General features: G+C 35.0%; 2 protein-coding genes across 3 annotated transcripts in view; one reads left to right on the plus strand and one right to left on the minus strand.

Annotated features, from left to right (window-relative positions):
* LOC123525688 (nucleoprotein TPR-like) overlaps window positions 1-16,058 on the minus strand; it is a 94,870-nt gene that overhangs the window by 26,503 nt on the left and 52,309 nt on the right. For both annotated transcript variants that reach the window (XM_053538897.1, XM_053538896.1), the window contains exon 38: window positions 187-265. In XM_053538897.1, the coding sequence (XP_053394872.1) occupies window positions 187-265 (79 nt within the window). The remainder of the gene's footprint in view (window positions 1-186; window positions 266-16,058) is intronic.
* Window positions 1,690-4,574, plus strand: LOC123524402 (E3 ubiquitin-protein ligase TRIM71-like). The gene has a single exon (XM_045302575.2). It carries the CDS (start codon window positions 1,805-1,807, stop codon window positions 3,755-3,757), a length of 1,953 nt encoding a protein of 650 aa, XP_045158510.2. The 5' UTR covers window positions 1,690-1,804; the 3' UTR covers window positions 3,758-4,574.

Genomic DNA, 16,058 nt, shown 5'->3' on the forward strand with positions numbered 1-16,058 from the left:
TCCTTAAATGAGTTCTATTAACATGATTTTTTTTCCTACTTAGTATGTTAAAATTTCTTTGAAAACAGCCTTTTACAAGGTATTCTCCCTTCTTATCTTGTAAAGAAATTTACATAACTGTTCTGTTTCTGATACAAATAAACTAGATCAACTTAAAATAACGTCCTTATTTCACACTTTACATACCTGAACAATAGTTTTTGCTTTTTCAGCATTCTCTTTCGACTCTTTATCAAGTTCTTCCTTAATTTTCTTACTCTCTTCACTGAAAATATATTGAAATTAGACACTATTAAATTATAGCCTAGTTGTAGAGTGCTGCTTCAGCTGCAGGTTGTGGGTTTTCCTCCTGGCCACCTCATACCAAAAAAGAGAAGCTTCCCTGCTTGGCTTTTATCATTAAAAGGGAAACTGGCATACCCTAGCGCTAACGGCTAAAGAACAAACAAGATGTCTTTATATACAAGTAAATTACTGTTGGAAATGGAACAAGTGGTGTCTTTACACAATGTGCTCTCTGTTCACAGGGAGGTGGGGACCAGGTAAGGGTACTACTACTAAGGGCTATAACTCTTGTGCTACTTGGGCAATTTGACTGAAACTTGACAGGCTGCATTTTCCTATAGTGGTGAACATGTATATGAAGTTTTATTTAAATATTCCAAAACACTTCCTAGATATGGCTCCAGACAGCCTGAAGGATGATGCCAAAACTATATCCCTCTGCCTTCTTTGGCGGGGGATAACAATTTGAACAAATCTGAGAAAGGTCCATAAAAGAATGGTACAGACCAAGTTCCTTGAAAAATCTTTTATCAAGCAGTTCCAGAGTTGTTTCAAGCTATGCCTTGATAGACCCTAAAAGGGGCCAAGCTGAAAAACTTGGACAAAGTTGAGAGAGGTCTATATGTCAAGGACGTTACACACTAAGTTCGGTATAGATCCATCAAGTGATTCAGAAGGTTTTTCTATTTTTGGCTTTGGAGGCCCCTAAGGGGGTCAAACTTTTTTCTATTGCTATCTTTGGAGACTTTAAAAGGGGTCAAATAGGATCATTTGAACACACTTGAGAGAGGTCCATACAAGAATGCTGCTACAGACTACATTATTTTTTGTAGAATTTTCATATCAAGTGCTTCAATGAAGATGTTTAACCACTTTTCTAAGTTAAACCATGATTTAAAGGAACCAAGCTGAACCATTAAGAAAAAGTTTAGAGAGGTCCATGCAAGGATGCTACAGGTTAACCATCAAGCGGTTTAAGGAAAGAAGTCCTTCAAAGGATTTTTTCTATATCTAGAGGCTATTAGCTCCAGCAGCCCCTTTAAAAGATGAAACTGAACTATTTGAACAAACTTGTGAAGGCTGCTACATCAAACAATACATTTGCAAGCATATCAGTTTGTGTCTGAGAAACAATTCTCCGATATTCCTGTCCTGTCAAGATCTGCACTGGGGTAAAAACTGATTTGTTGGAAACTATCTTAAATGTGTGTGAGTTTAGACTCATGAATAAAGTAAACAGTTTTCAAACACTGATACAGTTATCAATAAATCTACAGATAATCATGATAAACAAACAAGATTATGTTTATCTGTATAAAAGCTGTTTAATATTGTAACTAGACTACCTGCTACACCTTAAAATGAAGTGAAACCGGTCACTAGTTACAAAGATTACCATGTATCTTTTAACAAACAGAAAATATGAACAAGTCAAAGTACATGTACAATATCATTCTGTTGGATAGCAAGGTATCTGACTTAGTACATGTCAAAAAAATTCTAGGGACAATTTTACAAAATGTCGGATGATCAGTATTATGCATCTGAGGATTCAGTAGTAATGAACTGTGATCCGTGTCAGTTTGAGGGAATACAGAAAGATGCTAGAGCATTCTGCCAGGAATGTAATGAGTATTTATGTAAACAATGCTTGAAGTCTCATCGAAAGTTTCAGGTGTTTCGGCATCATTTCATTCTTCAAGGAGATTCTATGCCCAGGACCAGAGAGGAAACCAAACCGAAGTTGGCACTCAAGCTTTGCGATGACCACAGGATGAATGAAGTGCAGTTTTACTGCAGCACACACAAATCTGTGTTATGTACTTTATGCAAAATGACAAGACATTCAACTTGTGACTGTGAACTGATAGATGACATTTGTGAAAAGGATGATCAAGCTAAGTTTCATAACGTTGCTAAAGAAATTGAAGTCATCAAGACTGAATTTGAAGAGCTTAAAAGCGTTCAAATAGAGGCAATTGATTCTACAACAGCCAACTCAAAAAGTCAGAGATCACAGCTAGATTCTATTAGGAAAGAAATGAATGATTATTTTGACAAACTGGAAAATGAAATCAAAGAAGGGGAAATTCAGGAGAAGTCTTATGTTAAAGAACTAAGGGAAAATGTTGCTATGTACACTGATGTAATTAACAATTTGGCCTCTCTTAAAGAGCATGCTGATCATGTTTCAAATTCAAATGACAAATTGGCCATCTTTGCAGCTAAATCTAAACTTGAAAAGATCCATTTAGAATATACAACAGTAAAGAATACCATTACACTCAAGCCAAAGACAAGGAAATCTTGGGAAGTTATGCAGAAGTTGCTGACAGTAAAAGAAATATGTGATAACATTAAAAAGAAAATGAATGTACAAACATCTGAAGAGAAAAATGCAGAAGAAATAGAAAATAAAGATGCAGGAATCAGTATGAATGAAATGGAAGCCAACCACAAACAGTACAGTGACAACTCTAAAGAAGCCACTAGCACTAACGACAAAGTTAAGGAATCAAATGCAAATAAACCAGCTGGAAATGATGTGTCAATACAGCAAGACCTTCCAGAGGAAAAACCAAGTCATCTAATAAAAGCCAATGCAAGAAAGAAAGCTGAATCACAAAAGCAAGATATGCTATTTGAAAATTTACGAATCAAGAACATCATCTATAAAAACATTAACTTTGAAATGAATGACTCTACTTCTGATGTAACTGGTTCCCTGTTTCTACCAGGAGGTTCCCTTATTTTATGTGATCATGCTAATTCAAAGCTGATCCTTCTAGACAAAGAATTCCAGTTGCTTCATCAACTCTACTTTAAAGGTAATCTTTGGGATGCTGCTCTTGTCAGTGCAAATGAAATCATTGTAACGCTGAAATCTAAGAAGTTACTGCAATATATCAAAGTAGAGTCTGGGAAGTTACATGAGGGCATGCATATAAATCTAAAAAGGGTGCCCTGGGGTATTGCTGTTTACAAGAATAATATACTAGTAACATTTCATGAAAACCCAGGAAACGGTATGATTGAGGTTCGTGACAGACATGGTAAAATTTTACGACATATAGTAGCTGATGAGAATGGGGATGACCTTTTTAAATCCCCTTACTATGTAGCTGTTAATCAACACAATGGTGACATTTATGTCACTGATGGTAGAAAAAATAGTATAACCTGTCTGACATTTGAAGGTAAACTTTTGTACAAAATAGAGAGCGAGGAATTTAAATGGCCAAGGAAAGTGATCCTTGATGATCAAGGTAACTGCTTATTGTGTGCAAGCTTAGCAAATAAAATACTGCTGATAAAGAACAAATCAAAATCTCCACTTCAATCAAAGGAGGAGAAAAATGACTTTAGGGTATGGCTGAAGTGCAATCGTCCTCAAACTGTGTCTATCAGATGGGAAGATCAAACAATAATTGTTGGTGTTCATGCAAACAGCATGATACTAGTGCTCAAATAACTGTGAAAATAATAGTGTACGGTAAATAACTGACAGTGTGTAAATAATTGTTGTGGTAAAAAGTGGTGCAAATAAAGTTGTAAATAATGATTGTAGTAAAATGGTGTAAATAACAGTTGCTGTACATGAAGGTATAAATAATGGTGTAAATAATGGTTGTTGTGAAAGACTTTTTCTTGTGTTTGATGTTGTACTCACACAATTCAGGTCACATGACAAATTTAATGTTTTAACTGACCAGAGAAGACACCCCCCATGTCCCTCCTGGAATTGTTTCTAGCATGGGCAGACATCGTCCTTGTGCAAGCTAGCTAGATGGATTCCTCTCTTATAACAACCTGAGAAGTTAAGATACAAGGAAAAGTATCTATTGTATAAATTCCACATGATAACATGTTTGATAATTATGATTTTTTTTCATTAAAATGTTTCAATACAAAAAATATTTCTGTATATCATTGCAGTATGGACTAAACTCCTATCATAAACAACCTTTTTGAGTTCAACGATGCATGACAACCATAACAATCAAACGATAATATAAACATGCTGTCGTTTAAATTATCATGTGGAAGTAGTATTATGCCTTTGGATATGTGTTTGTATATATCTTCTTTGAACATATTTATACATATGATAAAGGCCTGTTTATCTATCAAATGAATACTTACTCATTGAAATTTATGCAGATTGCACATGTGTGCATAATATGCACAGCCATCTAAATTATATTGATGCACTTTTTTGGAAACAATGATGTCCTCCCAAATTTGTTAAAAATGGTGCGTTCTGAAGAGTGGCTTTTGATATAAACTTACAGACATTTCTAAATGTTAAATATATAGATTTTTCTTATATATCAAACTGCATAAATGAAGAAATTCATTTTTCACATTTACTGTATATAAGTAGCATTTCTTCCATGTAGGATATTGACAATAAATTTACTCTTCGTAAAATGACTTTGTTTTTGTTGAATTCAGAGTGAAATCCTAACAGTAAAGTCCACATCGTGACTATTACCACTTTTGATGGTAAAGGTAGACCCCAGGTGCCCCTCTGTGATTTGCTTCTGGCACAGCTGGCATATAGGTAGACCACAGACCTTCTGCAAGCTAGCTGAATGACATCCTCACATGAAGATTTCTACACCTCAATCAAGGTTTTAAACCCACATCGCTGATGGGGCAATTTATTTGAAGTCAGTGCTCAAACCCTCTTTCATAAAATGTCATGTATCGTATAATACAGAAGAATGTTACAATCATATGATGACTGGGTAGTGAGAAGTTTGAGGTTACCTGGGCAGGGGTGATGGTACTAAGAGACAATATCAACAAACACATGATCTACATGTACATGGTTTCATGACTCTAGGTGAAATATTTTTAAAGATATATGCAATATAAACTTTTGTGCACTTTGTGTATTTTCAACTTAGTAAAGGTTCACGACTCTAGTCTGGCTGTGTAAAATCAAAAACAGCTGAACACCAGGTGGACAACTTCACGAGCTATATAACAATGCTCTTATGTTTTATGTCTCCAGGTCAAACGCTTTTTTTTTTGAGTGGTACTGGTTTCCAGACACCTTTTCATATTTCGACTTCATTATTCCCTAAAATAATATTTGACTTAAATGAAGCCCACACTGTACAAACTTCAGCTCCTTCCGTGTCTGATGTTCTAATCAGCATCGCGTTGTGACGTAAAATATAAAAAGTCGAATTTCGTCTTACACAAATTCTTGATAATTCCAACAGATATAGAATAGAATTAGTGCAAAAATCGACAGCCCTGCTTTTTATGTAACTATTACCTTGAAAATAAAAGTAGCACATTTTATCAGCAGACAATCAATATGTAGTTTAAATACTTCTTCCCCACTTGATACCTCGGAAAGTGTTAACTACTGTGCATGCGCAATGCTATCTTCATGTCCCGTTAAGACAGAAAGTTGTTTTGTAAACACAGGTGAGGTATCATCATAAAATCTAACATTATACAGCCTTGTAATATAGTGGTTTGTTGTAGACATGAAGAACAAACATTTAAATGATCTAGATGAAACAATTAGCTGGGCAGATTAAGTCATTTATTCGGGAAAAATACTGCATTTGGTGATGCAAGCATGAAATTTGACATGTTTACTCGTCTGAGCCTACTGTTTTCAAAAAGCCTGTTAGCCACTTGAAAATTCAAAATGGCAGCCATTTTTCAAGATGGCATCCACAGGAAGTTTAGTTTTGAGTTGAACAGACCCATACCAGGTTCTTTTTTGTCAATTTTGAGGAAAAGATATCTTTTAAGATGTTTTGAGTGTGCTAAACCTATTTTTGATACACAAAAGACTGGTTTCAAAATCCAATATGGCGTGTTTTTTTCAAGATGCCCGCCGTTTCATGAAAAAATACTAATCTGCTATTAACACTGACATTCCTAGTTAAACTAATTTTAATGTGATTGTCAAATAACATATTTAGAATGTTGACGAAGGACAGTTTTTGTCTCACCTGCAACTTTAGGAACTGACCGCAGACTAAGGTGAAGCTTTTTCGGTGGCGGGGGCAATGACGACGGTGGTGATGGCGTCAGCTTTAAGTTTATACGTCTTTTTCTCAGAAACTACTATGTTTATTGGATTGAAACATCAAACATACCTTTGTGGTAATTAGGCGCTGTACTAGGCCAAGTTCCATAACTCTGAGTCTGACATAAATTTTAACAAACTTATCCCCCTTTTTAACTTAGAAATTTCACCATAATGTCTTCGTATTAAGTCTTTTTCTCAGAAATTACTAGGTTTATTGGGTTGAAACTTTACACATGCCTTCATGCTCATTAGGCACTGTACCAAGCCAAGTTCTATAACTCTGATGTAAATTTTAACAAAATTATCTCCCTTTTTAAGTTAGAAATTTCAATATAAGGTGTTCGTGTCTCCACATGGAATACTTTTAACTATGTCCCTTTATGGCCGTCACTGTTTGATCGGAACTTGTGGTCACTTTATATAAAGCACATTTTTAAAATTAAAGTGTATGTAGCAACACATGCATACATATAAATTTTGATAAACAAAAGACCTGTTGTGTCATAGGTAAAGCAATGTAGATCTACTGTACTTGTTTTCCTCTGGAAGGCATGTCTTAAGACTTTATATTCTGGCCAATTAGTTGTCACATTTGCAGCTGCATAGATCTGTACATGGGAGTCCGAAATGAAAGCATTTACACTTGCCCCGGAAACCTGAAACTACATCTCAACCTGTAAATGCTTGGAAGAAAGCAATAATTTTGCTTTCTCATGGCCGACTGATTGAATAACATCATGTATGGGAGTCCATCTCAAATTTGTTCCCTGTCCAAAGACTACCCACATTTGTTCAAGGCAAAGATCTTTTAGCTTACAAAATACATGAATAGCAATGAATAGCGATGAGAACAAAATCTGTGTTTGTAGCTTTAATGACAAGCTGTTTATGACCCTCCACAAATATCTGTCTTGCACACATGAACATCCATATATAGGCTTCCTCATGATTGCATGGTGCCAGACCTTCGAGACTGATTTCCTGATGGCATACAGCCTTTTTCTCTCTGATCACTATTATAGTACTTTGTGTATGCATTTCAACATGTCTGTCAGCCCAAAAAATAAAAGATCAGTCTTGTTATCATTATCCCTCGAGACCGTTCGTCTAGCGCCATGACCTCATTTCATTCACACTTCAGACTACATTGCCGAACTACTGTAATTGTGACCTGAGAGGAAAAGGCAGTAAGCAATCAAGAAATCAGTCTCGAAGGTCGGACGCCATACAATCATAAGGCTGTTTATGCATGCAAGACATGCTGTTGTGCAGGGTCTTAAACAGCTTGTCATTAAAGCTACAGACACAGACTTTGTTGTCATCATTATTCATGTATTTTCTGAGTTGAAAGATCATGGCCTTGAACAGCTGTAGGTAGCCTTCGGAGAGGGAACAAATTTGAGAATGATTCCCATACGTGATGTCATTCAATCAATCGGTCATGGGAAAACAGAAGGTACTGCTTTCTTCCATGAGTTTACAGGTTGTGATGTAGTGTCTTATCTGTCCACTCATGTAAAAACTTTCCTTCTTTAAAGTTTCTCTTGGTATTAGTTTCAACTCCATCAGACTGACCTAGGCTAATATTATTTGGAACGTTCCCTGCATTATTATTTAAGTCTGTTGAGAATTTATTTCCAAAAAATAAAGAAAGTAGCGGTATCAATAATCGTTTGTCAGCTAGATGCTTGAAATGTGCAAACGCAGATGACAGTAACTACCGAAAAGAAGCTTAAATACTGAAAAGGAACAAAGTACTGAAAATGGGATTGGTGAAAAAGTGGGTCCCTTGGACGCACACCAGTTCACAAATGCGAGTCCTTGGCCCAAAATATGAGTCAGTCACGCAGAAAACACGCATCTGGGAAATCCCTGATGTGACCTTGACCTTAGACCTAGGGACTGGTTGTTGTGCATGACACTCCGTCTCATAATGGTGAACAACTGTGCCAAGTTTCATTAAAATCCCTTCATGCAAGAAGAAGATATGCTCCGGACAATGTCTGTGGACGCCGCTCGCTCAATCAAGCAGAGACGGTCATAAAGGGACATAATTAAGAATATTCCATGTGGTGACATGAAAACTTATATGTTGAAATTTCTAATTTTAAAAAGGAGATAGTTTTGTTACAATTCAAGTCAGAATTATGGAACTTGGCTATGTACAGTGCCTAAAGATCATGATTACATGTGTGAAGTTTCAACCCAATAAACCTAGTAGTTTCTGAAAAAAAAGAGACCTAATAAGAAAACTTAATGTTGCAATTTCTAAGTTAAAAAGGGGGATAATTTTGTTAAAATTTATGTCAGAGTTATGAAACTTGGCCTGATATGGTGCCTTATAACCACAAAGTCATCTGTGAAGTTTCAACCCAATAAACATAAAAGTTTCTGAAAAAAAAACTTAACATATAAACTTAAGGTTGATGCTACCACCGCCTTCGTCACCGCCGTCGACGGTAAAGCTACGCCTTAGTCCGCCGTCAGTTCCTTCAGTAACAGATGAGACAAAAAATGTCCTTCAACACTCTAAGGCCAGCATTTTTTAATTTTCTGGTTTACGGGAGCGCCGACCCTATTTTTTGGCAAAACAAAATAAAAATAAAAGTCATTTTCAGTACTTTTATTTTCATTTTACCCGCCGACTGTCCGTAATTGCTGCTGCCAAAAATAAAAGTTTAACTGTATGGTAGAGGTTTTTAATCCAGATCAGTAGACGCATGAAAAATGGCGGCCTGCATAAATGTAAATTGTGTGAAATTAAATTGGAAAAATATACAAGTTTACAGACAATAATCTTTGGAATGAGTTGGCAGAGATAACAAGTGTTGTAAAGAAATTGGATCTGAGTAGAAATAACGGCACCTAAAGCTCAACATTAGGAGTAATCACCTACGAAAAATGGCCTTCACTATCGGTATCAAAGCTGTCCAGATGTTGAAAAATCTGGCGTATCACATGTACAAGATTTGTTGTCTGTATATTATAATTGGACAACGATCGAATTCATGTGGGACTGTCAGAAAAATACCACAATTGATAAAAAGGAAAGAAACCAAAGAAATGGCAAAATGGAAAAGCAAAAGTGAGTATCAACTTGCTAAACATATTTTTTTTTTACTTTGAAGGCTTGAGGGTTAGAGAAGAAAAACTAACTAATACCACAATTTCCAGTAGTTCTGTTCGAAACAAAGTGCAATTTCGATGTAAAATGACATACCCCTGCAAATGCTTGACAATGCTACATGTGATAAAAGATTCAAACTAGTCAAAATAACTGGACCGTCAGATTAACGGTTGTTTAATATTTGTGACGGGCAATCTAATCCAGTGGAGATATTGGCCACATATAAAAGATTATCTCGATAGTTCCTAGGATCAAGTTCTAGCCAGGTACTATAACTCAAAAGATAATTATGAAACATGAAACTCTGAGCAATATATAATTTGTCATGTTCACTTAATAAAGTATACCGACAAAATCTGTAAGAAGACCCTTTGAAAGTATGTTTGGGACAAACATTCAGACACTATATGCCACATGTGCCTTTGACACTGAGGAACACATAATGACATATCCAATAATAAATGTTTTTTCGGACTCATAACTTATTAATTCCAAGTCCCATCTCAGTGAAGAGTCTTATAAATCTCCGATATTGTTGTCTGAACATCGGCTGATAAGGTTGTTATTTTGTACACATTTTAGCTGAACCAAAATTCAGATTGTTTTGACTTGTCGTACAATATAGGTGGCACTGACAGTCAGCAAAATATAAAACAATATTCAAGCCACTGAAACTTAACCAAAGCAATTTAATTTTAAAGCCAGTGTCACTGAGTGTGCATAATATTTATCAATTCATAATTTTTCATTTCTAGTATGACAATGCCTATCTTTTAAGACTCCCTCTCCAGCCAATCAATATGCATGTATGCAGGATGCAGACCTGAAGTAGTCATTGCATATACCCATTTTAAAGCAGTTTTTATTCATGTTTAAATAATAAATATTATGCAGTGGTCTTACGATATGATAATGTCAACTGTGGTATATGTATATTTAATAATTAGTCTATTTTTACTTCAAAAAAGATACATACAAAAACACAGATAGTGCATATCCTTGGTGACTTTGAAAATGGCATTATTCATACAAGCTACACATAAAGAAAACAAAAGTATACTGAGATGATGAGATATAAACCAGTTCAGAATAGGTCATTTGTGAGTGTGTATGCAATTTAAGCTTTCAAGCTTCGTTTTCTGTGGTTTACAAAAAATAAAAAAATTGTATCCTTTTGGATGTTTTATTTTTATTTATTTGGTCGACTGCTCAAAATTGGGACTTTTATTTTTATTTTTATTTGTCCCCCCCGACCCTAATTTTTTGAAAAATCTCCCGTAAACCAGAAAATAAAAAAATGTTGGCCTAAATATGTTATTTGACTATATCATAACAATTAATTTAACTAGAAACGTCAGAGTTAATGGCAAATTATTACTTTTTACATGAAACAGCGGTCATTTTGAAAAAAAAAAGACGCCATATTGTATTTTGAAACCAGTCCTTCATGTATCAAAAATAGGGTTTGTACACTCAAAACATCTTAAGAGATATTTTGTCCTCAAAATTGACAAAAAGAACTCAGTATAGGCCTGTTCAACTCAAAAATTAACTTCCTATGGTGGCCATCTTGAAAAATAGCCACCATTTTGAATTTTCAAGTGGCTAACAGAATTTTTGAAAACAGTAGGCTAAGACGAGTTAACATGCCAAATTTTATGCTTGCATCACCAAATGCAGTATTATTTCAGTAATCTGCCCAGCTAAATTACGTGAATACCAACAAAATAAAGCGGATATAAAATGTGTCCGGAAACTGGTCCTTTCTGAAAACTGGTTCCCAACCAGTATGGGACACAGACTTATATGTCAAGGGCCATAACTTTGGTCTGGCTGAGTGAAATCCAAAACAGAACACCAGGTGCTACGTAACAATTATCTAATGTTTTAAAACTCTAGGTCAAATACTTTTTGAGATGCATGCAATACAGACTTGTATGTCATTAATGTATATGGAGGCAGTAAACAGTTTTCAGCTGTTAGTGTCGAATTGGCCATATGTATGCACCCACTAACTTACTAACTAACTAAAGAACATACACCAAACAGACATTTAGACAAAATACTGAGCTCACCGCAAGCAGATTCAACAAAAAGAACTGTCCTTAAGACAGTCAATACTGGACTATCTGAACTGTTGTCCCAAAAAATAGGAATATTACCCTAAATGTTAAAATATCTATAAAGTTTCAATCCAGTATCTGCCTTAGTTTTGGAGATGGAAACTTGCATATAAAACTTTAACCAGGATTTTCCAAGTCCAAAAGTGGGCATAATATGGCCAAAATACATGTCAAAGTTATAGGACTTGATCCAGTCAGATTGGCAATCAACTAAGTTAAAGAAAAAATAAGTTTCAGAGCTATATGCCATTAAATGATAGCTATACATTCTTACAAGCAAAACTTTAACCAAGGTGTGATGCTGACACCAGCGCCAGAGTGAATTGAACAGTCTGAACTATTCTTAGAATGTTGACGCTGGCCATTGGACAACAGACTGTCCAGCTTATGATACTAATAGATCACCCTGAACAAAATTCAAGTGAGATAAGAATATTCCACTATTGTAAAACTGTATCTTCATATTACTTAGCTAGATAAACCCTGTTTTCAGAAAATGAGCTTTCATTCTAAATAGAGCAGACATAATTTGCCAAAAGCCTCTTCATTTACATATTTTCCTATCATTTAAAGATAACACAAGATACCAAAATGGTCACACCATTGTTCAAATGAGATAATTTTGTATTCAATTTATCTAAATTATGCAAACAAAACTGCCTCTGTTAAAAAGATAAACTTTCAATGTTTCTCTCACAATTTCATTTTGATAATTGAAAATGATCATAATTTTATGACATCAGTTTTGAGATTTTATTTTTCAAGATTCATTAAAATAGCATCACTCTAATGATTCAGTTATAACTGTTACCAAAATCTCAAAATGTCTCAGGATTCAGTAGTAGTGAACTGTGATCCGTGTCAGTTTGAGGGAATACAGAAAGATGCTAGAGCATTCTGTCAGGAATGTCATGAGTATTTATGTGATAAATGTCTACAGTTTCATCGGAAATTTCAGGCAATCAGACATCATCTTATATTTCAAGGGGATTCTATGCTCAGGACAAGAGAGGAAACCAAACCGAAGCTGGCACTCAAGCTTTGTGATGACGACAGGACAAATGAAGTGCAGTTTTACTGTAGCACACACAAATCTGTGTTATGTACTTTATGTAAAATGATAAAACATTCAACCTGTGACTGTAAACTGATAGATGGCATTTGTGAAAAGGATGATCAAGCTATGTTTCACAATGTTGTTAAAGAAATTGAAGACATCAAGAACAAATTTGAAGAGCTTAAATGTGTTCAAACAGAGGTAATTGATTCTACTTTGACAAACTGGAAAATGAAATCAAAGAAGGGGACATTCAGGAGAAGTCTTATGCTAACAAACTTAGGGAAAATGTTGCCATGTACACTGATATAATTAACAATTTGGCCTCTCTTCAGGAGCATAATGATCATGTTTCAAAATTAAATGACAAATTTGCCATCACTGCTGATAAATCTAAACTGGAAAAGATCCATTTACAGCATACAACTGTAAAAAATACCATTACCATCAAGCAAAAGACACGGAAATCTTTGGAAGTTATGCAGAAGATGCTGACAGTAAAAGAAATATGTGACAATATCAAAAAGAAAATTACTCAAAATACAAAAACATCTGAAGAGGCCAGGAACTTTTTGCCTCACCTTGTTATGTAACAGTCAATCAACAGAATGGTGACATCTATGTTACTGACATCAGAAAACAAAGCATAACCTGTCTGACATTTGAAGGTAAACCTTTGTGCCAAATGGAGAAAGTGGAATTCAAATGGCTAAGGAAAGTGATCCTTGATGATCAAGGTAACTGCACTTACTGTGTGCAAGCTTAGCAAATAAAATACTGCTGATAAAGAATAAGTCAAAATCACAACTTCAATCTAAGGAGAAGAAAAATGACTTTAGGGTATGGCTGAAGAAGTGCAATTTACCGCAGGTGTCAATTGAGCGAACACAAGCTTTTTGCACATGTGTTTGGCAGACGATAAATGTCCACTCGAGATGACCGATGTCAAAATAGAGTAAATTGCCAAGTTGGGGATTGAAAACTTAGTTGAAATATTGAAAAAACTGAAATAAGCAAATTAAATAATATCCATAGCTGATTTATATAAAATAAGAAGGAAAAAATTGGGACCAGGAAAATCCACACGAGATAATGAAATAACCGAAGTCGAGATAATGGTTTTGGACTGTATATAATAGATGGTCGGGTAACAAATCTACAGGATGAAGTTGTACTTCAGCCAATTGTACATTCAAATTTTCAAATCCCTGCTTTGCATAATATATCAGCATGTAAAATTTCCGACCTCAGTTGGGACTTTTTTTCAGCATATTTAATCTTTATTAGGAAAAAATGTTTGATTTTTTTTTCATAGCCGTTTAATGTTTTACAGTAAATATTCATGTCACACATCTATGTCATCATTATGGTTTAAAACTTTGCATTGTTGTGTATTACATATTTCATAGCAATACATCAATTAATTACATACAGGCCAAAATTATTACCTTTCTTCACTCACTCTGTTGCGCATCTACAGGTCAAAATGTACCAAAACCTAAATGTTCCAATGTCTTCTCAAACCCTACTGAATCATTGTTACATAAAGGAAATGTTCTTTCTAATCTTAGCTTTTCTTCAGTACTAGATGCCCATGGGTAACATGTCGAGCCCGCCAGCTGTCATAAGGACTGGGAGTTGCAAGCGACACTCTGTTTGAGGCAAACATTTATGCCAAATAAAATCAAAGGCCTGAAGGGCCTGAGAGTCGGCTAATGCTTGATGTACTGGTAGTATAGTCTACCAGTTTCAGTTTGGTTTTAGTCAATAAATGAAATGAACATTCAGTCGATGCCTAGTAAAATTTTGATTGACATTATATAAGTATTTAAACCCAATATATTTTTCTAAAATTGAAGAGTGGTTCGCAGAAATAAAAATGTTGAAAGTACAAACTACAATTTGACAGCTGACACTAAGATACTGCCCATGACTATATATATTTTTCCAGTAAACATTTGCCTCCGGTATTGCCAAAAGAGGCAATTATCGGCTGGTATATATTCGCACATGATAAAATTTGAATATGACAATTTATATATCAAAATTTTACAGCGCGGATTGCCACATACAATTTGTACGGATGGACGGAAGAACTGTTCAGATATTTTCAGATAACGGGCCTGGCGATAACCGTGTCATATATTAGATCTGGAAAGTAGATCCCTCGGAAGCACCGAAAACAAGGCAAACAGTGAAAATTGCAGACTCGGTTTGATTGAGTCTGTTCATAAGCAGTAATAGAAAATGCAACACTGCCCACGCCCCCTAGCACCGGCTTAAGCAATTGTTCAATCATATTATAAGTGATGTGAATTTAAAGTATACTTACTTTTGCGTTTAGAGATATGTAAATGTTGCTAAGTGTCAACATATAGTGTCATGAATGTTTACACTGACAGGAAAATTGCGCATTCGAAACTAAGGGAAGTTACTCGGACTAGCTACCAATTTCGGAAAAGATAACCGATATTAATAAATGGAGTTCTTATTTAGTAAAAACCATCATTTATTCTATTTCAGAGTTCTTATTTAGTAAAAACCATCATTTATTCTATTTCAGACCTGTTAACCCTTTCAAAACCATGTCAGTAGTCCCCAAGTCTATGTACTTTCAATTATCCATTTTGATTCATGTAGACAGACATGCCCAGACTGGGCTGAAAATTAAATTGCAGTCAGATTTTGAAATGGGGATTGTGGCAGGTGGTAAAAGGGCAAATGTATCAAACTGTAAATTGGCAATATGGAGGGAGGGTGTGAGAGGATTCCCCCTCCTGCAAGTAGGGTTTAGGGTATCACCACAAGAAATTTTGAATATGTAGACCCTTGATGCAGCCTTTGGTGCGATTTCTAACTGACAATTTTATGTTTCAATGTCTTAATATTACCTAGATTCTTTTTAGTATTACAATATCCAAAGTATGAATGACTGTCACTTCATCTTTTAAATTTACTTTCAGATCATGCCTCAGGACTAGAATATGAGTCTGATATAGATTCAATGTATGTGTTATAAAAATAAATTCTACAATCATTTTTGTTACAATAATATCTATCATGTCTGTTACTTGAATGTTAAAATTTCATAACACAGCTCGATATTTACCCAAAATATTATATCCGGATACGATTACACTTTTCTAAATCTCCAGTTTCAACAATATGTTATACAAATTGTGATGATACGAAGACATTTAGCAGCACTTGGCAGTATCTGACATTGAAGTTTACGGTGAAATTACCTCTTATTTAAATCATTTCATAAAAAAAGTTGTTTCGTTTCGTCAAAGCAGCCAAACATAGACGATCTACTTTCGATTTCAAAAACTACAAGAAAATACAATTTAATGTTTCGCCGATTTGTTTATTTCTCGAAAAATAAGAAATACAATCATTTTT

Source organism: Mercenaria mercenaria, chromosome 3, assembly GCF_021730395.1.
Source record: "Mercenaria mercenaria strain notata chromosome 3, MADL_Memer_1, whole genome shotgun sequence".
Classification (NCBI taxonomy): Eukaryota; Metazoa; Mollusca; class Bivalvia; order Venerida; family Veneridae; genus Mercenaria; species Mercenaria mercenaria.

Excerpts from the sequence above, each read along its gene's own strand:
- LOC123524402 (XM_045302575.2), top strand. The coding sequence starts at position 1,805 with ATGTCGGATGATCAGTATTATGCATCTGAGGATTCAGTAGTAATGAAC.